Here is a 24,188-nt window from a genome sequence, read left to right as displayed (position 1 = left end):
CTAATTTTTATTAGTTGTTTATTTTCATTTTCAACTGAACCATGGTTAGCTATGTTTAGACACCAAAATTGCTTGGTAGGCTTACGAACATATCATGATTTGGGTTAAAATTGCCTTGAAACTTCTCCTTCATTTTCTCGGTTGCCAGAATGATGAGTCCATCTAGAACATGATGGATTAATGAAGCAGTAGTTGGAAAGCATTGCTATAAACAGCAGGATGTTTTAAAGGTATTATTAATTATTTTGATGCTATGAAATTACTACACCCTGACGCATATATTGTTTGATAAGACAAGAATAGTATGCAGGCATGCACGTTAGTTTTAACATCAACACCACCTCAGGGTCTCTCTTTACTTTAGAAGTAAGGGGAAAAAGCCCCATGGATCTTTTACATTTACTCAGCATTTTCTGCTTGCGTTTTCAAAGAATCTAGCACTAATGCTCAGACTTGCAAGCCCAGAGTAAAGGTCAAGTGTGTGTCACAAAGAGCAAAGGCTCTTCAAGCCTCTTCAATTATTCAGATGAGAGTCATGTTCATCACCTTGTAAAACAGTCCACAGTGAGTGGCCACACACACTGCGCATAGGAAAAGATCAAGGGCCACTTTGTGTTACTCTGTGCCTTCTGTCTCTGTAGAAGAGTTCACAGGTCTTTTTCATATAGAAGTCATAGCTTTATGTCACTCCTCTTAGGTTTCATACTGTCAATATCACCACACATGATCACTGTTTCCAGAATGATGAACTGAGGATTTAAAAACACACAAAAAGACTTTCTTCCCATGGATTGTTTCTGTTTAATTTAATTTATATTGAATGCTCGGTTGTCAGACTAATATTGAAGGTGGTACATGCTGTCTTTACACTAATATATCAATGTTTCATTTAGAATCTTTTGACCAAGAATACAAAAAATTGTGACAGGAACAAACAAAATTGACAGGAAATGGGATATGAGACACAAAGCTTCATGACCACATTAACCAAACGAACTCAAAGTCTCCTGTCAACTTTAACATAAAGCTGAAAATAAAACTCTTATATCTTACCTTCCTCTTTAAGATGCTACATAGAAAGTCTTAGACTCAGACTTTCAAATATTCAAACTAAAAGAAGTAGATGACAGATGACTGCATATTTTTATGTAAATGAAATGCAGAGACAAGAACTTCCATTTTTGAGAGCAAAAACTTCAGTGAAATTGCTGAATGGATGTCTTTTCCCTGCTGAGACAGAGGGTTTTGATAAAGGTAGCTGCCATAATAGATGCTTAGTGAGATTTACTTGGGCAGAGAAACCTGTCCTGTCACAGCAATTAAGCATGGCCTTTTGCTGTGTCCCTGCCAAGATTTTTTAAATGATGTGGAACCTTTGTCTCAAAAACAAGGCAAAAAATATGTCCTGAAGACAGCAGATCTTGCAGATCCAGTGACTGTTAATGGATGGCAGCATCTAGAGAAACCATTAACACTGCAGGATGCTTCATTTTCACCCACTGCTTTCAGGATAATGGTATTAAGGTAATATCAAACTCTGTTATCTTCCTATTGTGAAGCAGATGATTTTGTTGCAATGTTGTGAATGGGCTTTGACAATATGGTAGGCTTAACCCACTTGATGAATTTTAATGAGATAAAAAGATACTGGTTGTCTGTTTTGGGGATTTATTGAATTTTATGGCTTCTATTTTTTATTGATGATTTGCTAACCAATTTGTCATGACTAGCAGGATATAAAGGTACAGTGGCCTCATCAATAAGATCACACTGACCGTGTGGAAGCACAGGGAGTTTTCCCTGGTGGCCATCTGATCCTGCAGGTCAGCAGTTGGTCAAGGAAAATCAATACGAGATTAAAACAAGCATTATTTATTCTTGAGTAAGATTTTAGAGATAGACCAGTCGGTTGTCCCCTTGCTTGTGCGACTTGAGGTTAAATATATTTGGCTATCAACTGCACTTATATTTCTGCTTTTGCTACTTGTAATGTGTCAGCCTAACACTATACTGCCAGTGGGTGTCAGAAATACAATAAGAGAATAAAAACCCTCCCTTAAAGTTCAGCAGGAAGACAGAGGGATTCGAATTCCCAATTAAGGAAAAAATAACCTCTGTATTAATGATGGTAAGCAGTGATAAGAACATGTTGGAAAAACATGTCAGCTGGGAGAGGCTCCAGCACCCCGCAGCCCTCTACATGAAAACAGTGTATAGAAAAATAGATGTTTGGATGGATAAATGTTGAAAACTTCAATTCAGGCACACAAGCGGAGGATTTGTTTGGTGACCTTGCCTAAAGGTGCCAGCGCGCTGAGTGGAACATAAGGAGAAACTCCATCCATGTTTCCCTGTGTGATGTTCGTGCCAGTGTTATTTATAGGTTTCTGTTTTCATTTCCTGGCTTGCATTGCCCACAACAACCATTGCTCCTCTCACCCCCTTTAGGAGTCAGGATCAGAGTCCAGGCCCTTTCTGGGAAAAAACATGTCTGGGAGGCACAATATAATATAAATAACCACCATTTGCTTTGATTACTGCTTTGCTTCAGCTTCATGTGGCGGTCACTTGGAATGGTTTTCACTTCACAGGGGTGCCTTGTCAAGGTTAATTTGTGGAATTTCTTGCCTTCTTAATGGGGTTGTTGTTACTCCCTCTTGAAGCTCATGGAGAGAATGTCAAGAGTGTGGAAAACAGTAATCATTGCTATATTGATGAATCTAATATATAAAACATATTTATTTCACATTTTTTGTTTACTACATAATTCCATATGTGTTCATTCATAGTTATGATGCCTTCAATGAGAATCTACAATGTAAATTGTCATGGAAATAAAGAAAAGCCATTAAATGAGAAGGTGTGTCCAACATTTTGACTGGTAGTGTATGATTTCAAGGAATACTGAAACACATGTCAGAATGTATACTTTTACATCAGAAAAGAATTAAGGCTACATCTGAAAATGTGTAATATTTTGAATAGACAGTGAAGATCGAGTTCAGAATAATTCATTTTGAGACCGAGTGAAACTGTATTTTGACTAATTATTTGCATATTCTCTGAGAAAAATAAATGTAAGTAACATGATGTACGTGGTGTCATCGAGGCAAAAGGCTTGCGAGTATAGGGATTCATTTGAGTGTACGATAAAATGCTCTGAATTTTTATTTGCTTCCTCGGGACATCCTAGTGCAGTCTAAAATAGGGCACACCGGCGATGCCTCAGGAGAGTCGGGCAAAAATCATTACATTACAAATAAAAGGAAGCAAAGAGGAGACAGGTGCTCAGTGCAGCACAGAACATAGCAGACACAGCACTGTTCAGGGCCAGATAAATGCAGCAGCTGCACACAGTCACAGACATATAACACTCCCATAGCAATAGATAGATGCATCCAGTACATCTGCACATACATATATGATCACTTCATCATCCTGCTTTTGGTAACTAACCTTGACCTACTGAGGTGAGGTGATACTGGAAGGAATATTTGTAGCGTTTGCTTGAATGTAACATAGGAGTATAAATGTGCCTTTTCCAGATCACTGATCCACTATTTTTGCCTACAAAGTGTAACTTAAAAAGAACCATAATGAACCCAGAACATGATACTATAGAAGATTACAGCTTACCGAAGAATCAGAGTTCAGCTTTACCAGCAAAAAGGGCTTTTGAAGGGGTGCAAACAGGCAGGCAACTAAAACTAGAGAAAAGGATGTAATGGGCTCTCATCAGCCGCTATACCTGTCAAAATGGCGATATTCTGACCAATGAGTACCCTGTAGTCATTGCTACATTATTATTACTAAGCAAGTACTCATAAACCATGGGTTGGACCACACGCATCTTTGAAGTTGGGTTTCATTTTGATCTCAGCTTCACACCTGAAAAGTTTAGTGACTGCAGAATGCATGGTTGTGATTCCATCACATTACAGAATCTGTCCATAGACCGATGTATAAACACATGTCAAAGCCATGTTTGTGGTACTTTCTGCTGCTGAAGGTTTTTCCATGTTTACAAACATAGACTCAAACGATGAAAACATGACCAGCTATGCTCTTGTGACTGGAAAGGGAGCAGTCAAGGCCAAAAAAACAGTCAAGAATAGATAAACGGACAGCTGTGTCACTGGTCCCAAAGACAAGCTGGTGATTAAGTAGTGGCGAGCTGAGGGTATAAACACTGTGCAGACTGGTCAGTAAAGTGGAATCAAGCGTCTGGAAGTTAAGCTAATGGACCTGTGAGGAGATCGTGGACATAACAATAAGCGACTGTTTGAATGAAAAACAAAAACCTTGAAACTGTGACAGAAAGTCTTGCAAGTGAAGACACTAAAGGCACTCCTAACATTCATTTTTAAATGTCTTGATGGTCTCAAACCCAGCCTCTCTCACTGAGAATAAATGAAACGAATGTCAAGGGTTTAAATGTGTTCCTCTTGAGTATGTTTTAACCTTCCAGCTACAGTACATACAGAATAATCATTTCAGTCTTTTCACTTTGGTCGCAACTAATGCTCTGCTGCCCCGCTGCAAATCTTAGCATTAAAAAACAGACAGTCTCGCTCCACGTCACCAGTCTCCTTCACAGTCAGACACAAAATGTGATTGAACTTTTACTTTCTTCTTCATATGGAATTTTAAAAGCAACATTCTATGAATCTGATAGACTGAAACTTATGGCCATGACAGCCAGCCATATATTCCCGCAAGGAGAGCCAAGATGTGTAGAGAGCCACATCAATTAATTCAGAGTGAAACAGGCCTCATCTTTAATTCAACTGGGGGGCACTTCACCACACATGAATATGAGATCTGGAGATCTTGACAGAGCACTCTGCAGGAGGCCTTCTGCTCTTCCCAAACCCTGTGGTGGAGGCTGTAACGAAGGTGGAAGTCAGTGCCACCATGAGTGGAAAAAATGGAGAACAAGAGACAGTCAGCTTATTTGTGTGAGGAGACAAAACTGAAGATTTAACGCATGCATGAACAGGATGAAGGATGGAAAAGGAGAGCCTCGATCAGAATGACTGGCTTGAAAGGGTTTAGCACAGTTTTGTTGTCCTCTAATAGTCCAACTGCAAACAAACAGAGACAATGGTGCCTTCTTAGTTGGTTTGTCAAATGTCTTAAAGATGACGGCAAGAAGTCTCCAAATCTTGGCTAAACAACAAAATCCTCAAATTTACAAGACAAATTGGGAACTGTAAATTATTATTCCTGTGAAAACATGCAGGTTCTTTTGACCACCTGAAGAATTTTGCCCAGTTTTAAATCTCTTTTAGACTCTGTATTGGTCTTGTTCAACCACTGAGGGGAAAGTCTGGCCCTGGTAAAAACCTTCTGACTGGCTTATTTTGTGGATACCTCAGTGACAAACACCCCGAATTTTGGAGATGGGTGGTTCAAATCCTGGTCAGGATGCAGTTGTCCACAGAGGACCCTTAGGCAAGGTTCTTAGTGCTACCCCGTTTACCTACCATGTCTTGTATCTACTCTCAGACGTTTTGGATAAAAGCGTCTGATAAATGACACTGTAAACTTACACACACACACACACACACACACACACACACACACACACACACACGCTCTACGTTCTTCTGCTGCTTTGTGTGAGACCAGCTTGGTCTCTGTTGACACATTTGAAAGCACAGTGAGCCCTTTAGTGTCAAGTCCAAGGTGGTTTAACAGACCCATGTGATCCATTCTGAAGAGAGAAATATCAATTTTACATCCCGAGGACTAGAGGATGAGGGGAGTAACAAATATGAAAAAGAAACCAGGTAAAAGACGCTGAAGACTGATCATGCGGCAGAGAAATACCTTTATTTACAATGGGAGTTAAAAACGAGATCCACACAAGGGAATCAAGTTCCCTAACCACAATAGAATGTTCCAACAATGAGTTGCGGCACAACAGCCGAGTCCAGGTTCCACACCAAGTCACCAACACACTCCAGCTGCCGGTCTGGCCAAAAGGCGATGCTGATTCGGGTGGCTGAGCTTTTCATCTTCCCCTGATTGCCAATGAGCCACAGGTGCCCCTGGCCATTCCCACTAAGCGTAATCTAAAGGAAGAGAAAACACACTCTACCTTATCCACACACACACACCCAAGAATGTAACAATCAATTGTAACTGATTCAAATAGTGAAGTTGTATGTTTTATAATTAGATTCATAGTTTATGTAATAACCTAGCAGCAACCTCTGGATGGAAATTGGGCTAAGCTGAACCTAACTGCATGCTGGTAAGTTGAACCTACAAATACTTCCTGCTCTACATTGCCTGTTTGACAGAGTTTCATTTTTGCTTCCGTTCTTCTATTTTCTGAAGTTTGAGACGACAACTCACTGTCACAGATGTACAGTGGGGGACACTAGTACATGTTGACTATTTCAAAACTGATAGCAGAGAGAAACTGACCCGAATCTGATATCAGTAGAATGATTGTGCAGAATCAGAGCATCTGAATAAACAGGTGGTGATCAGGCCCATGAATTACAATATTAGCTCATGAAATGCACTGTCTCAACATTCCATTCATAAGAATTGTACCTATATGTTTAAATAATATAATATATTTAATTTGTTTTTTCACTGGGCTGCTCAGTGGTATAGTGGTTAGCACTTTTGCCTTGCAGCAAAAAGATCCCTGGTTCGAATCCTGGGGTGGGCCTGGGATCTTTCTGCATGGAGTTTGCATGTTCTCCCTGTGCATGCGTGGGTTTTCTCCGGGCACTCCGGCTTCCTCCCACAGTCCAAAAAATATGCTGAGGTTAATTGATTATTCTAAAATGCCCGTAGATGTGAATGCGAGTGTGATTGTTCGTCTGTATATGTAGCCCTGCGACAGACTGGCGACATGTCCAGGGTGTCAGCTGCCTTCGCCCGAGTCAGCTGAGATAGGCTCCAGCACCCACCGCGACCCTAGTGAGGATAAAGCGGTGTATAGAGGATGGATGGATGGATGTTTTTTCACTTCATGGCCTACGAGAGAGCAACAGCCTTGACATCTAAGTTTCTGGATTGTCAAGTGAAATGTTCTGCCAAAACTTTCGGTAAAAGTCTGCATGAGCAGTTTTGTTTTTTCTAGGTTAGGCTGTATAATTATGCAGTGTCATAGAAAATAAACCACTGTCCATAGAGGAAACACACACACACACACACACACACACACACACACACACACACACACACACACACACACACACACACACACACACACACTCTTGCACACAGTTATTTTTCAGTGACAATGCAATAAAAGATTCCACCAAAACAAAAGGTTGGTACGAACTGGGAGGGAAAGTGGCTTGCTTGATATGACTTGAAGGACCATAAATTAGCATTATGATAATGGAAAACGGAAAAGAACCTGGCTTTGCATGCAAGCCAGGCCCCAGAGTGGAGGGTACAACCTAGAAGTGGCAGAGGAAGGAGAAGAATGTCTTTATGAATAAAACATGATGTGAGAAGACAAGAGGAAACTTTTGCTACTGAGTTTACTGACACTTATTGAGTGTAGAGACATTCATGACATAATGTCCTGAAATTGAATAGGAAAATGCCTGAAAATGGATCTGCACTCAGCCAGATCGAAAATGGAATAAAACTCAATGATGTAATAGTCTGACTAATGATGTCGCAAAATGTTCTTTCTGATACTGTTATAATAATAACTCTTTTTGAAAACAATGTTTGTACAAGTATATTGGATTTGGAATGGAAGAATGAAGCACATTTTGAGCACCGTGCAGCCATATGCACATGGGCAGGAATATTCAGGTCTTATTGAGTGGAAGATAAACTGACTCTTTTTGAGACCACCTTGTAAAAAAAGATCTAAAATACCTTATCAGAGAAGCATCTGAGCAGCACTATAAACTTTCCCCTTCGTGCTTTATACCACAAACTATCAACAAAAAACTGCCTCATGAAAACAGCCACAATCCAATGAAACTAGTTATGGTAACCTGCATTTAAAAGAGGTGTACATTATCGTTCATACGTTCCGTTAGAGAAATTAATATTTTACCTTGTCCTAAATGTTCAGAATGTCACGTTTAATGTCAAATTGACATCAACTTCTTTGTCAAGTGACACGACACTATTTTGACATACTGACATGTTATGACACTTTCTGCGTCAAAGTGACATGCTTTATCACAGCTGATGTTCTGCGTGTCTCTAATTAAGCAACAATAATACAACAAACGGCCAATTATTTTGGGCTAAAGCGAAAACAAGCCCAAGACTACACTCTGCATGCAAGTTTTCTCCCTATAAGATATGATTTTTTGGCAAAGTATAAAGTTCCATAGAAGCTATCCCTGCCAATTTCTGTAGAATGTCAGAAAAAAAGTTGATGGAATACAAGATTGTAGTAGCATTGACAACTTACATGCCAGTTTGAAGTTGTTGCTTGTGATGCCCACTTTTTTATCACCTCAGTAAAGATAAAGCTCCCTTTTTAAATAGATTTCTATCAGGGCAATCACAACCAAACAATAAGTTTAGCTTCTTTTACTCAACATCATATATTCATGGATTCTATGTCTTCCACATGATACTAAAAAACAAACTTTGTTTTATAGTGTCACACTTTTAACATCCAAACATTTATCATATTTATACATTATCCATTATATTATTACAACAGTTTGGAAAATGTTATTTAATCATATGTACAAATATTATTACATCAGTCAAGTCACTTTATTGTTGGTCAAGCTGTTACATTATCTGATTTTATTACATTTTTTAAGTGCATTTTCAGAAATTATTACTCTATTGGACGTTACACTGAATTCTAAAGATAAAGGTAAATAAAGAAAATATCAGTAAGCAGTTGCCACTCACACATTATGTTACACTACATCAACCTCAATGCTTATTCATATGATTTTAATTCTCTAGGTTTACTATAACTACTGTAAGTCTTTATATAGCACCTCTTCAGTCATCTGCTCATTAACGCTCCAGAATGTACTTGGGCAACATGACAAGATTTATTGCTGTTTTCATATTTATTATGGCATTAATAGTCTGGAAAAACTCCTTTTTTAAAAACGTTGTTTGTTCTTTATTAAAATCTAACAAATATGCGAATTAACTTTAATTAGGGAACATGTTAATGAGATGAAGCACTCCACAGCAGAGGGAGTGTGAGTCACTCCAGCGGTTTCAGAGAGGAGAGGAAAGAAGAGAATATGTGTGGATAAGGAAGATGAGAGTATGTTCAGTAAGGAGAGAAAAGTAGAGGAGACAAGAGAGGAGCGGATGAGAGGGGAAATGCTATTAAGGCTTTTCAAATGAGCACAAAGCAATAAAATGGAATTTAGCCTTTAAATGTGATGGCACTGACATGGTATTCAAACTCAGTGTGAGGAAAAAGTTGAAACAAGGATTAAGACAATTATCTCCACCTTCACAGAGTTGAGTGAGCGTAAAGCTAATGAGCTATTTTTAGTGACAGTTCTGTGATCTTGTTTGGTTACTTTTGATTATCTTGACAGTTTGATCCTGGTTGTATTTGAAGTTGTTCTGTGCAGTACATGTGATGCTACATGTCATCTCAATCATATTACAGTCGACTTCAACAGGAAACATCCGAAAATGCACTGTAGAATTAGATGTAGCCAGTAAAAATTTAAAACAAAGAAAGCAAGACGATATGTAACTTAAACATCTAATATAGAAACAGCAAGTAGGGGGCAGATGGAGGTCTTCAAAACAGCCCTCTCAGCCAAACTGTAGCAGTGACAGATAGGGTCCTGTCAGAGGCAGAGCGTTCTTTGTTGACGCCTTCAAAACAGAGTCACTGAATCAATAGCACCGAAAACAAGGTTATAATGGCTTCTCACAGTGAGGTCAGAGTCACGCTCAGAGCCTTGACAATTTATGATATTTCCATGTGGCAACTTTTACAGCACTGTAAATGCTGTCATCTAAACCGCAGCAAATTCTTCCATTTTTTATTCTGCAAGGGAGCCGGAAAGTCAAGCAGATGCTATAAAAGTGATCAAATTACCCGGCCCCTTAGTGCTGAGCAGGGGCACTTGAGTAATGATGGAAGTAGCTGTCAAAAAGGCCTCGGAGAGTTTGCTGGCAGAGACTGAGGTAAAGAAGGTGGTTCAAGGACATGTTCCTTTAAATGAATACCAGACTACGCTGAATTAAATGAAAAGATGCAATGAGATGAAGGAAAGTCCCACGGGCAACGGGTGGCAGACAAGGCTGTTACAAATATCAGGGATCTTTAGCATAATCAAGAACAGCAGTTCACAGAGGCCTTGCATGTCTCTCAGGGACAACAGTGGAGAAGCATCTCACCCTCGAGAAACAAACATGGCAGAGTTAAAGGACGTGGGAGGCTGTTTGAAAACAGTTCTGTGGATCATCACCAGCCTACTCCACCATTACCATCCAAACTAGGTGTTTTTTTTGGCCATTTGCATTGTGGAAGCCAGAAATATCTTAGCATAAAACTCTGGATTCCAGCAGATATCAGGGATCAGTTATTTGCTAACTTGTGCATAGTAATTCTGCCCTTAAAATAATAATTTTTGCACCTCATACTGTCGCAGAGGGACATAATGTTCAAACTAATCAAACTGAGTTGGGCGCCAGATGGGAAACAAAGGCTTTTATTCGTCTGCCACTTTAAATATATTTTCATAACTACCTAAGAAGACAGAAGAGAACCATAGTTATCAATTTCATTTAAAAAATAATTTTAAAAAATTAGGCCAAATACCACTCCAGTCTAAATTAAACAAGGAAATGCCTCAGAATAAGGTCATTCAATCAACAGAACACCATCTAAAAATCCCAAAACAACAGAAAATGCTATTTTAGTATCCTGATAAAGAAAAGCAAAAGCTTCTAAGTAGTCAAAAAATGTAATTTCAGTTCAAGAAAGGAACATTTTAGTTAATTTTAGAGCTGAAATGAGATACGAGAGGGTTGCGAGCGGCGAAGGAGCTAAGGAAAGTAGCGAGGCTAGTCAAAGTGATGATGAAGGCTGAGCAGAGGCAAGAGAAAAGAGGAGAAGCTTGTAGGTTTAGTAAGAAATAAAGGAGGCTTATCTTAACCTCAGTCCAACAAGGCACAGACATCCATGTAGCTGTCCAAACAGGTCATAGAGGTGGCTGAATGAGGTGCATTCAGTCCTGCTTCAGGGATCAGTTCAGAGTCACTGCTTTCTTTTTGATCACGTATCACATATAAAGCTGGTTCTGGGTTCCACAGCCACTTTATTGATTTTAATACATCCAATTTGGATTAGCCTTTCTGAAATCTCCCGTCCCCACCTTCATTCTATTGCTCCCCATGCCTCGTTTGTTTGCCATGCTCAGCTAACAGGTGTTCCTCCTTTAACACCTCACTTCCTCTCTACACTTCCTGCAAGGAGGGGGGAAAAAAGGTTGTGCTGTTTGATTATAATCTTCTTTTCTGCTACAATACAATATGTTAGCACAGAAAATATGTTTAAAATGCTTCTCCACTGGACTCACTGTGGAAAGATATTTCAAGTATCAAATTCATCTAAATAAGTCACCTGTCTCATCCCATTGAATTCCTCTTGCTTGACAAAATGTACTTCCTGCATTACCCACAATGCAAGTCACGTTCTTTTTTAGCAAAAGCAACATTAACATTCAAGTGTCGTATCACACTTTATGCTGTGATGCAAGTTATGATGTGAGATGCAACAGAAATACAACTGGCGTAGATCTGATGGACTGTGGTCACATAAATTTCTATCATCATTGTATAAGTTAAATAAAAACCCACACCAGCTGCCTCTGGCTGCAGATTTGAGGTGTTGAGTGTTTGGGTAATGGCAGCATTCAGACAGTAACACAATTTCCCCTCAGAAACTCATCCTGTTTGTTCGAACTGGTGTTATGAGTCTCTGAGACTGGCACAGTGTGATGGGAACAACCAAGAGTGAATTTAATAACCATTACACCTTCGGCCACTTCAGGATGCCCTTTTGCACTTTGTGTTGCTGTCACCGACACCCAAAACTTTCTACTTTTTACTCGTCTTTGAGCTTGCATAGTTCAGATAGGGTCTGCTGATTGAAACTACATAACTGAAAACAATTTACATGCGTCAGATTTTAAGCTTTTTCACATATGGAGTAACATGCTCTTAGACCAGTAAACAGACATTTGTGTAGCCCTTCAACGGTTTCCAAAGAAAACACAACTCTGATCACAAGCCTGTCTGTTACAGGCAGCATCGTGTGTTTCCACCTATCAGCCAAACGAGTCATCCTGAAATAAGGTCAGGAGTGGCAACAAAATTATATGAGCAAGTGAACCTTGAGGGGAAGGAACAAACTGAATGACTGTGTTTATTCCTCTGTTAATCCTCCGGGTTCTCTATGTGACTAAAGCAATAACAGTGTTGCACTTGCAAATAAAATAGCAGTTTTAATATTTATTTTCAGTTGATTTATTTTGTATTTAGTGAACTAGAATTATTCATTGGAAGCAGGGAGGATGGTGTTTTGATTTGTGAACATGTTTTAAACATTTGCTTGATGAACTCTGTATACACTAATGTCTATTAAGACCCAGAAATTCAAAGGAAATGTTGCTCTTTATTTTGGAAAGGATAGTGCCTGCTGTTTCTGTTAAGTTGGGACTGAGCAAAGGAGCTGAATGAATGCTGGTGCAGTTACATAAGCACATAACAGCACAGTGCATGGATGCACACACTCACACACACACACACCATGTTGCATTTTGCTGCCTGCAGTCTATCATTAACCTTGACTGTATTTCCACTGTGACCTGACTCCTGCCACTCGCTCCCTCTCAGGCTGGATCAGGATAGGTTAAATATCAATAGTAAAGGCTGATATGGGAAGTGCCAGCATGTCAGTAGTGCTGAAATTTAAAGTTAGTCATTTTTTTTCCCACTTAAAGCATATTAATGTGTCGTTTCCCATCCTATGTGCACACAATGCAACATAATCTGATGGCTTTGGTTCTCAGAAATGTACCTCTCTGCTGCTCCCAGACTCTCACTGGCCTTAAAAACATTTCAGTGGGAAACCGCTAAAGCCTTCAAACACCGTGATAAATCTCCTTTTCGAGCCGTCAGGCATGTCTCTATATGTTCTAACAACTCACATTAACACAAAGCTGCTTTTTCAGGTTTCAGGTTTTGCTGATTTTATGTTTCTTATCTACACCTCCACCAGGGGTTGTGAAAAATAAAGCCAATTACATTACACAATGTCTAGCAACCATATTTAAAGAACATTGTGCTTTCTTGTTGTCAGAAGGAGATTTATCTCTGTGTTTGAAAGTTAAGCGATCGCCCCCATCTGTGTTAAATGGATCTTGCGCTTGTTCTTTAAATACCAAGTGGTGCTTCACTGTCAAATTAGGCTCTCAGGATAAGGTATGACTGTTTGAATCCTCTGATAGTGGTACTTTAACCATTATTTCAGCAAATGCATTGTGACTAAGAGCTAGCAGGGGCTGTGTAAACACTGTAAAGGGCTCCAGCTCACATTAGCAGGGAAGTGTATGTGTTGACAGTGTGTTCAATATAGCCAGAAAATTGAATTTAGAAGTTATTTGCAAGAAAAAGTAAACAGAAAACAATGCAACCAATCTGAATGGAATTTCTGAAGAAAGGCTACCAGGGCTGTGTTAGGCAGCTGCAAAAGGACTGTGGAGAAGATTATTTAATTAGCTTAAGAGTGTAAATCAGATCAGTGAACTTGTATAGCAAGTGCAATCCATATATTAACTCACAGGAGAATCAAGCTGGTTGATGAAAAAGAAAATATTTGCATGGCAGATGTGTATGTAATAGAATGAGATTGATGTTGTTGCGCTATATGAATTTGTATTTATTTTTGTTTATATTTGTATTTATTGTTTTTATGGTTTTTTTAAATAATATGTTGAATATTGGTCACATCCTGTGGGGAGACTAGTTAACTACGGTTATGGTTATGAGTTTCTTAGTATGTCCGTTAGGGAGGAGGATTAATAATCACCGGAAGTGTGGTCAGTATTTTATTTTGAAAAGCGGTGTATTGCTTCCTCTTTTTATGGCGACTCCTCATGGGAAGGTATGTGTTTTTGTCACTCTTTGTGTTTTCTTGTTTTTTTCTTCCTTAATGGAACGTTTTGTTTAGTTAATATAGTCTGTGTTTTTGTCAAACTGTTTATAACATTGGGTGTTTTGTTCTTTTTGCTTCCTCTTTTTATGGCGACTCCTCATGGGAAGGAAAATAAATGTCCCGTTCGAAGCTACCATCCTCGTGTTATTTAATACAAAATTCAAACACAACGCAGAACACGATTCACTACATGTACACTGCACAAACTTTGAGTTTCTTTTTTTTATTCCAGTGCAATCAACAGGCTTATTTAACTCAGCAAACTAACAAACACTGACTTCAGTCCTGAGCTGTACAAGCTCTGCTGTGATCCAGTTTTATTTAAAAATACCTCTGTATCATTTCTTTTTTCTGACAATATCAATCACATTGTAGGTGGTCAAAAAATGTTTTCTCTCTTGCAGATCAGACTCATCTCTAAGCACATTTCCCAGTTTTAATATATTCATCCGTACAGAGCTACAGTAGACTAATCTACTCATAGTTGATTCTTACCTTGCTTAATTCACCACAGATATGCAAAGCAGTGCTTTGAAGAATAATTCGCTCAGACAGTTTAACTCTGAGGTCATGGGGTTTGTCAAGTCTTAGTAAAGAAATCGTACAGATTTATATTTATTTTTCCCTTCAGGTTAAATGGTGATGAAACAAGTTCTAACCAAGCAACTGAAAAGAGATTATTGATGTTCACTCACACTCTATAGGCATAAAAATGAAAAGGCTAGGTCCTCATAGCTGTCCACACTTCTACACACTACAAAACCAAGAGACCGATCAGTGAGGAAAACATCTAAAAGTGCCACAATTCTTTTCTGTTAAGGGATGTATTTTTCCTTTCAGCAGTAACTAGCAAACAAAAATCTATTGTTTTCTTCATTGTAGGGGGTTAAAGCCCTTCAAATGAGCAACTGTGTGTCTGCATGTGTTTACACCCACATTTAAGTTAGCAAATGAGGCGGGAGAAAGAAAAGAGGAGGACATGTCAACTGTCAAGGGGCTGTCAGGTTATGTAAATGCAGGGCGAAGGCAGGAACACAGCGAGGACACCACGCTCAGGGAGCTGGAAAAAAAATATGCGTCATTGTCCAAAATCAATCCCCATCGATCCCCTGCAGTGACATGATCTTCCAATAGCCACAGTGTCAAAGGTAACACACCACTCACATCCAGGCAGAGAGCCCTCTCCAATAAAACACAATGCGCTGATGAAAAAAAATACATACATGTTTATTTTACAAGAAGGGCACATTTTTTAAATACTTTTTCATACAAACTGTAAACTAAATACTGTAATAATTCTGAAGGGTTATAATCTTTGACATCACTTTCATGAATGGACACCAGAAACATGTAAAATAAATAAATATATGAATAGTCAGTGACCGTTGCATCTTGTAAATTATAATCCCACACCGGAGGGGGAGAAAAAAACATACAGCATGTAAGTTTGCTACACACATTAAGGATTTTTTTTGAAGATAAAAAGCACTTGTGTTCATCACGACTACATTTTGAACATCATTGTACAATACTCTGTACAATACTAGTATATATCCCTGCACTCCACAACCCTAAATACTGCCATTTAATGTTTTATTTTTTTGGTTTTGTTTTTTCATGAAGCTCTGTCACTGAATTGAGGTTGAGGTAGGGACTCCGTCCTTATTACAGACAGTTAAATAAACTGAAACGTCACTATTAAAATGGCTCCACATTCCTAGGGCCTGGGAATGTTGTTCAGCTCTATGTCTGCTGCTTCCCTTTGCCAGTCATCGGAGGAAGAAGAGGAGGAGGGAGAGATTCTGCACTGTCAGATTTGCTTAAGTTGTCATACCTCATGTAAGTACACTGATTGAGAGACCTTGTACTGTCACTACGGTGCCCCAAAGCAACTTGTAGGGCAGCCGGAGGGAAATGCTTCAGATCAAACAAAACATTTTGCTTGTGGGACTATTGCCTGACATCGCCCCTTCTCCAAAATCAAAGCAGTGGCAGCTGGAAAGATGACTCACCGAGTTGACAAGGTGAAGGCTCAGGGTTTTTTTTTTTCTTTTCTGTTTGCTTGTTGTTTTTTTACATGGAGCCACAATGCAGCAAGATATCCTTTCCGCTCTCAGCCGGAGGTATGTTTCTATAAATGTATACATACATCATATACGAAAGAACATCTGGTAAACCTGTGAATGCCAATGATGTCACAAGAAATGGCAGATTAATCTCAATATCATGACGAGTACCCATACCTACCCCCCATCTCAGTTTATAAAACACTGGTTCAAATCACAGCATATGCTACAGTACAGCCACATTCAGCCAGAAATAGAAGGAATTTCGTCCAAAAAAATTAAAAAACCCCAAAACAAAACACATCGATAGGATAATAAAGAAATTGCCAGGTGGGGCTTTGATTCAGCTCTTTGACTTAAATTACAGAAAGAAACAGGCTCTGTCTGTTTAATAATAAATTCAATCTCTGTTAACATCGGGTGCGCTCATCAAGTCGACAGAGGCAGCCAAGAGAGAAAAGAAAGAGATGGAGGGGGAAAAAAAGAGGTGTGTGGCAGTGGGGGGAGTGAAAGGGGAGGAGGAGGCAGTCTTTCCCCCAAGGCGGTTTCCTTCCATGTCCAATCCTGACAAATTAGATGCAGTTCATGTTTTATTGCATGTTTGAGCAGGCTTGTGTTTGGAAATAATTAGGGAATAAATATAAAGGAACTGGTGAGGAGTGAAAGGGGAGGTCTGAGCCGAGCTGATACGGCTGATGGGACAAGAGCGTAGAGTGAGGAGTTACGGTATGTTGTGGCACTTAAAAATAGCTCGAGCACGTGTAGAATTAATTCATAATTCAACACGGCTAATCCAAATTGCACTTGATTTAAAAAATTTAAACTGCTGGAGCAGCAAGTGGCTGAGGACAGAGAAGGCAGAGAGGACAATGAGTCGCTTTTGTGTCACAAGCCGAGCCACATATTGAGCTAAAAGCTTCACCCCCCCCCCAATCCTACCCCGCTTTGTTGCCATCCAGACAGCATTGGATTTTCCAGAGCAGGAAAATCAAATGCTTCATTCAAGACCAATTGCCATCTATTGGATCAGCTCTTCCTTTCTCTGATGTGCAACAGTTTCACGCCTTCATGGACACAAACAGCACGAGGTGGACGCTGAGTACAGAATGTCAGAAAGCATGTTGCAGAGAATTCTTTCCCTGGCAACACTGAGCAGAGCAGAAGGAAGTGCAGCAGAGATTTTGACCAGAGAGCTACATATGTCTGACTCTCACAGGTTTTCAAAAAAATTCTATTTCATTCAACCAGTATGAATTTGATTTCTGTTTTATATTGTTAAACTGTAGATCATGAAAAGGGTTTTCTCCCTCCTCCCTATATTCTTATTTCCTTGATTCTATATTTATTTTTTAACAAACACAACGATATAACTTCAGTTACAGAAATAACACAATCTTCTTGAATCTAATAATAAAACACATCATTGCTCCATTGGTCAGTTAAATACACTCAGGAGTTTTGCTGGTGAAGCCTTACTTTGTTAGTGCTGTCACTCGAGTTTAATATTAGCAAATTTTACATTGTGCTAGCCTTGAAATTATCATTGTGAAATCAATTTAATCAGTGCAAACAGTGGGTTTGTTTGCAACTATGAGATTGTGAAAATGCATGTTTAAAGACACATTTCACTTCTCTGTGAAACAGATTTCAGAGCAAACATGTGCAATGAAAACCTTTCATAATTCAACTTTCTTAAAATGACCTTTTTTAAAAAAAAAAAATAGAATAATTCTGACTGATCTCAATACTTGTAAACTGCATATCTTAGTAAGGAGTCCTGATTTTTAAAATGCATCTGTGCAAAGAAAGAAAGCACGTCTGATATCTTCAAAGTAATCCCCAACATGGTGTTTTCTCTTTGACTCCACCTCTGCAAAGCGAGCGACTGTCACACTGCATGCTCCACATCGCCACTACAGCACAGTATGGCTCCCAGCATGAACAATTTACAAAATCGGATATCTGCAAGTTTGCAAAAGGTCACTAAGTGTCATTTGCATTCTGGCTGAGTGAACTCTGCTGCTGCTGCTGCTCTGCCTCCCCTGTCAAAGTGCCAGAGTTTTAGATTACACATTTATATATTTTTTTAATTGTCTACTGACGGCATTTGCCAAAATAGATTCATTAGCACCACTAAGTGGGCAGAGAACGGACTTAAATGGAGGGCTGCCAAAGGAGATAGTGTGGAAGATGCGCGTGAAGGAGAAAAAAACATAAAAGGAAGGTATGATGCAGGTGTAAAAGGTCCCTGCACACAGAGAGAACGGTGGAGCCAAGGAGAAAGGAGGAGAGAGGTTGGCAAATACAGGCAGCATGAAGGAGGAGGGGGATTTGCTGACTGACGAAAAGAGAGCAGGAAAATGGAGAGCAGAGGACTCTAGAGAGGGTTTGCTGGAAAGCGACAGAAGGGGAGACAAAGCTAATGAAAACAGGGAGAAAGGGGAAGAAATGGAGGAAACTTCAGGTGAGCCGGTCTGTTCAGTCCCAGGACACAAGGGAAGAAAACTGTAGCAATGATTTTCTCCATTTCCATCCCTTTCTTTTTCTCACATACATCAGCTGGATCTGTGAACATTTAAAATTTAGTACGAATACCGTAATACAGTAGAAAAATGCACAAGTAAAACTAAAAGAAAATTAACAACTTGGCTTACAGTATCGAACTCCATTATCGTCCCCATTTGCTTAAGCTTGAATGAGAACATTGTTACTTTGGTGTCTGAGGAAATCAAAATAAATTATCACTAATAGAAGTGTTTGGAGATCGCAATAAAACTGCTGTGTACCGAAGAGAGAGCATTGCAATAAACAACTAATTAGACTGTACCAAAACCAGTTTAACCACATTGTTCTCTCTTTCATGAAACACATACAAAGCACCTAGCTACAAGATATTTTACTAATACTACATGTTCCTCCACTGTATATACTGTGTTGAAGTCCTTCCAGAAGAGTGTCAGTACTGTACAGTATACACATGCACATGTATACATCTTTGGAAATACTTTTTTTTAAATGTATACATGTGCATTTAGCTAGTGTTCTGCTTTAATATTCACATTATCAACATTTATCATCAAATGTGTTAATTTCATTAATAAATGCTGAAAGTATTTTGCAGATAGTTTTATCCAGGATAAAGTGCCTTTACTTTAAAACATTCTGTAGGTTTTTTTTCTATGTAGGTTTTTGTTGACAGTCTTATGGTCCCATAAATCCCACTCACTGGTTCCCTGTCAGGCATGTCCTTAGAGATGTTTGTCTCTAATGTTTCTTCAGCTGTCCTCCTGTGTGAGCTTTCCTTCCCCTATATGTGTACATACATGTTATTTCGATCCACCTTTGCCTTTTCTCAACATTACACGGCTTTATGCTGGCCATTCTGTGTTATGGGATTGATCTTTTCCAGTGTGACCTCCGTATCGCTGTCTAAATTCCCAGAGATGGCTGGGGAGTGTTTCTCCAGGGCATTGTTTACCACTCCCACCTCGATCTCCCCTCCACATCCGTCTTTCTTCTGTAACTCCTCGTCCTGACAAAGGATGCTGTGGGGAATCACATAGCCGGCCGAGTTGTTGCCCTCCTTCGGGATGTGGCTCTTGGGCTGATACTGGCAGTTGGGATTTGAGGTAGGAGCGCCCATGTTGTTGTTAATACTGACGATCTCGATGGCGTTGCTCCCCGGGCAGAGCCGGTGGCAGCCCAGGAGGATGGAGAAGGCCTTGCGGAAGTCGGCGTTGAAGGCATAGATGATGGGGTTGAGCGAAGAGTTTGCCCAGCCAAACCACACAAACACATCAAAAGTGGTGGAGCTGATGCAGGGGAACTCCGTGGACCCGTCCGGCAAGCTCGCCTCACAGAACGGAACCATGCAGTTGAGGATGAAGAAGGGCAACCAGCAACACACAAACACACCCATGATGACCGAGAGCGTCTTTAAGACTTTGGTTTCTCGTTTGAATGACATTTTGAATGAGCTCTCACTCTCCATGTTCGAAGTATTCCCCATGCTGCTGTGGCGGTTTTTGGCACTCTCTGCTGCCCGCTCCAGGGCAGATATTCTCCTTATCTGCTTCTGGGCGATGCGGTAGATCCGGGTGTAGGTGACGAGCATAATCGCCACTGGGATGTAGAAACTGATAAGGGAGGACGAGATGGCGTAGGTCCTGTTAAGGCTGGAGTCACAGTTGTCGTCAGGGGGCAGCTCGCCAGGGTACGTTCCATTTAGCTCTGAGTAGCCGGTGGTCTGAGCTCTGTGCCAGTTGAGCTGGACAGGAATGAAGGAGATAAGTACAGACAGAGTCCACGCCACACTGATCATTAGACACGCCACTTTCGGGGTCATCTTGCGTTCATAGCGGAATGGGCTAGAGATGGCCCAGTAACGGTCGACACTAATCACACACAGGTTCAAGATGGAGGCAGTGGAGCACATTATGTCAAACGCCACCCAGACGTTGCAGAACGCCCCGAATGGCCAAAAGCCCATGATCTCTGTCGCTGCCTTCCACGGCATGACCAGAATAGCCACCAGAAGGTCAGAGATGGCCAACGAGATGACAAAGAAGTTGGTGACCTTCGACCTCAGGTGTCGGAACTTGGTGACGGCGACACACACAAGGGTGTTGCCTAGCAGCGTGGTGAAGATGAGCAGGGAGAGGAAGCATCCTGTCAGGACACGTTTGGATGAGTCCCTCTCGGAGGTGAGCTGCTTGCCATCTCGAACCGTTGAGAAATTCTGATCCATTGTTTATGTTGCAGTGCTACTAAAGCGAGAGAGGGGGTGGGTGAGGGGGGTGTCAACAGTCACCCCATCACATCCCCAGCCTGCAGCAGCTGTGCCTCCCCGGGGCAGAGTTTCAGACGGACGGCGTAGCTGGTGGAGAGGTAAACCGTCTCGGCACCAGCTCTCCCACAGACTGGGTCATCCATAGGCTCCTTGTCACAACCACCATTCTCGTACAAGAGCTGCTATAAATATTTCAAAAATCTCTCTGAGGAAATTTGCCCTCCAAAAATGCCTGGTTCACAGATTCCTGCAGCAGCAGTGCAGGCAGCAGACATTCTAGTTGGTAGGGGAAAAGGAATATTCCAGCTGTTTGCAGTTGTTGTTTTTCTAACAAGCACTGTCCTCATGAAATAATCTGAATGCAGCAGTGAAAGTTCTTGTTCCTTTTGCTCCTCTCATTGCACACCTCTGCTGTCAAGCCCTCAGCAAAAGTTTCACAACATGCTGTTGCCGAGCTTTTGAGTAAACGGAGGCTTGGTCAGTCATTAGCCTTATATACCACCTCATCAATAACTTCTATTGATGATTTTGGGACTGCGCTTAATGATCTTCGAGGCGTGTCCCTGTGCTTATTGGTCCCTGTATTGACGCTGATCCACCCCGGCCGCTAGGTGTTGCCTTTTTTATATTTCTTTTTTTATTTATATCTCTTTGAATGCCGATCTCTAGTCGTAACTGGCACAGTTTTCAGTCAGCATCTCCACCTGAGGTCCCGTCCCCCCAAAAATGAACAGAATTCAAAAGTCCAATTTGAAAGTAAAGGAATTAAATGCCCAATTTTTTAGGGAAATACACCTCTCGTTTTATGCAGACATGCTGCTTTAATCCAGATTCCGTAGTCTTTTGGTTTAGTTTGGCTGCGTGTGAACACAGCAGAGCGACCTCCCTTTCAAAAAGAAAAAAGAAAAAACATTCGAGTCATTCTGGTCACCCACCTAAATCATCTCTGGTTGTATAACCTCTGGTTCTTTGAAAAAGAGGAGTAGATTCTCTTTTTGTAATATCGGGCTTTTTGGACACCGTGCGCTTCGCTCTGTGGATGTGGAAAGCTTCGGAGCACTCTGCGCGTCTTAGTTAAAAAATGTAATCCAAAAATCAGTGTGACAAACTAATAATGATAATAATAAACTAATAAAATCAGTCCCAAATCAACATCTCTTCGGCGTACATCCAACTTGTATCTTGGTACCAAGTGAAGGAGCTCACCCTCTCTGCGTTCTCCTCCATGGGGAATCAGTCACGCTCTCTCTGCTGCGACGGTCCTCAGGTGTTTTTTTTTCCCCTCTTTTTTTAATCAGTCCTTATGCTTTTCTTTTTGGGTCATCCTTTTTGTCATACAACATTCGGCTCATACGTGTCTGCGGTCCTGACTGGCCCGGCGAAGAGTACTGGGAATGACTCTGGTCTTTCCAAGAGCGTTTTTTCGTGCGCGCTCCTCTCTCTCCGCTCAGCTGCTGCCTGCTGCTGCTGCTGCTGCTGTGTGCCACGGTCTCTGCCACAACTGCTCCATCTATCCAATGAGAAAAGGAAGGGTAAAGCCATATAAATTCACTTTATAGAGCGCACGGATTGTTTGTCAAAGAGTTTCCCTCGCATTGGCAACCTGTGCGTCTTGGATTTATGGCAAAGGGATGGAAGCTTTATTATAGGAAAGAGGAAAAAACTTTTCTCTTCCTCAAATGATGTGAAATCTGATTTGAGTTTCACGACTCTCATTTACCACTTTTAAAGCCTACATTATAATCTTCCTCTTTGCAACAAAAATACAGGCATCTGCTTTATTTGCTTGCACCTCACAGACAAAAATCTCGAATATCCCTGCCATAAAGTGGTAAAAGAGAGAAGAAGAGCTAAAAATGAAGGTGGCGTGATATCCTGAGATGAACCTGTAGCCAGCGGGCAAGCACACAGAGGCACAATGAGGCCATCTACTGGATGCAGGGCTGCAGGAAGGGTTATGTGAGAGTGGGAGATGACAGGCTGAGCCGCAGCGTTGTTGCATTAACGTCACCTCAGTAAACATGACTGACCAACACTGAATTACGGAGTCCCAGGAGCCAAGCTGCAGCGGGAAGACCCATGAATTAACAGAGATGCTGAATGCTGAGACATGACTTTGTACGTGTGTGTGTGTGTGTGTGTGCATAACTGTGCTGCTCATGTTGTGGGGACACATCTGTTTGCAGATTTTTGGGACACAAAGCAAATCTCAGTTAATTTTAGTGGGAAGCTTTGGTTTAGGGTTAGGTGGCTAGAATACAGGAGAAAGCTCCAGGAAATGAATCTAAGTCAATGCAATGTCCTCTGAAATGATGGCAAAAACTGCTGTGTGCATGTGAGTCAGTGACAGAGAGAGAGAGAGAGAGAGAGAGAGAGAGAGAGAGAGAGAGAGAGAGAGAGAGGTAGATGTGAGTTACAGCAGCTAATGCTATCATGCCACTGGCTGCCTGGCAGGCCTGGCCAGTTTGAATATTAACTATTTAGCAAGATGAAATCCTCAATGGACTCTGCCTGTGTGTGTCACTTTTGTTTTTGTTTTTCTGCGCATGTATGACTGTGCATGTTTCTGTGTTGTGCTGATGTTGTAGGCGGCGTTTGTGTGTGTGTTTGTGTGTGTGTGAGTAATGCATGTAGACAAGCCAAGTGTAAGAGGCCTGGCAGACACAACGCCCACATTTCCCTGTAGCACAGAGCCAGGGTGTGCGTGCGGCCGACAAAGTTCAAACCGAGACCACGTCACACACAAACACACACGGTCTCGCTCATTCACTCGCACACACTCACACACAACCAGTCATGCAGGGTAATTTATGTCTGCTCCAAAAAGCAAACAAAACAGAATAGAACAGAATAAAATAGAATAGAATAGAATAAAATAGAATAGAATAGAATAGGGCTCAGAATCAACTGTTAGGTTTGACTTTACGCATTTTATGCAGGACAAAAGATATATGCATATAATATTAATCTTTAAATAAGATGTTTCATTTAATTTCTCTTTGAATTTACATAAGCATGGCTTTACATTTGATTTCCCAGCACAACCTTTTTGTTCTATAAAAGTGCAAATCAATTTTTAAACCAATATTTGTCCCAATGAATGTCCTTTGATTTTAGAAGCGGCCATCAAAAGTATTCCAGCGCAGGTTTAGTTGAAATTACACGA

The 24,188-nt window shown here is 40.6% G+C and overlaps 1 protein-coding gene and 1 long non-coding RNA gene across 2 annotated transcripts; both read right to left on the bottom strand.

The window, feature by feature from the left end:
• Nucleotides 1–5,813: 5,813 nt before the first annotated feature.
• Nucleotides 5,814–22,926, bottom strand: LOC127530529 (uncharacterized). Its single transcript, XR_007937111.1, has 2 exons — nt 22,229–22,926; nt 5,814–6,077 (listed from the first exon to the last, which is right to left on the bottom strand). It is a non-coding gene; the product is annotated as an uncharacterized LOC127530529 (long non-coding RNA).
• drd1b (dopamine receptor D1b) lies at nt 15,371–22,229 on the bottom strand. Its single transcript, XM_022207449.2, has one exon. The coding sequence runs from the start codon at nt 20,978–20,980 to the stop codon at nt 19,592–19,594; it is 1,389 nt and encodes a 462-aa protein (XP_022063141.1). The 5' UTR covers nt 20,981–22,229; the 3' UTR covers nt 15,371–19,591.
• Nucleotides 22,927–24,188: the final 1,262 nt, after the last annotated feature.

The sequence above is a fragment of the Acanthochromis polyacanthus genome, chromosome 17 (genome assembly GCF_021347895.1).
Source record: "Acanthochromis polyacanthus isolate Apoly-LR-REF ecotype Palm Island chromosome 17, KAUST_Apoly_ChrSc, whole genome shotgun sequence".
Taxonomy (NCBI): Eukaryota; Metazoa; Chordata; class Actinopteri; family Pomacentridae; genus Acanthochromis; species Acanthochromis polyacanthus.
This window is presented reverse-complemented; position numbering and strand designations above follow the sequence as displayed.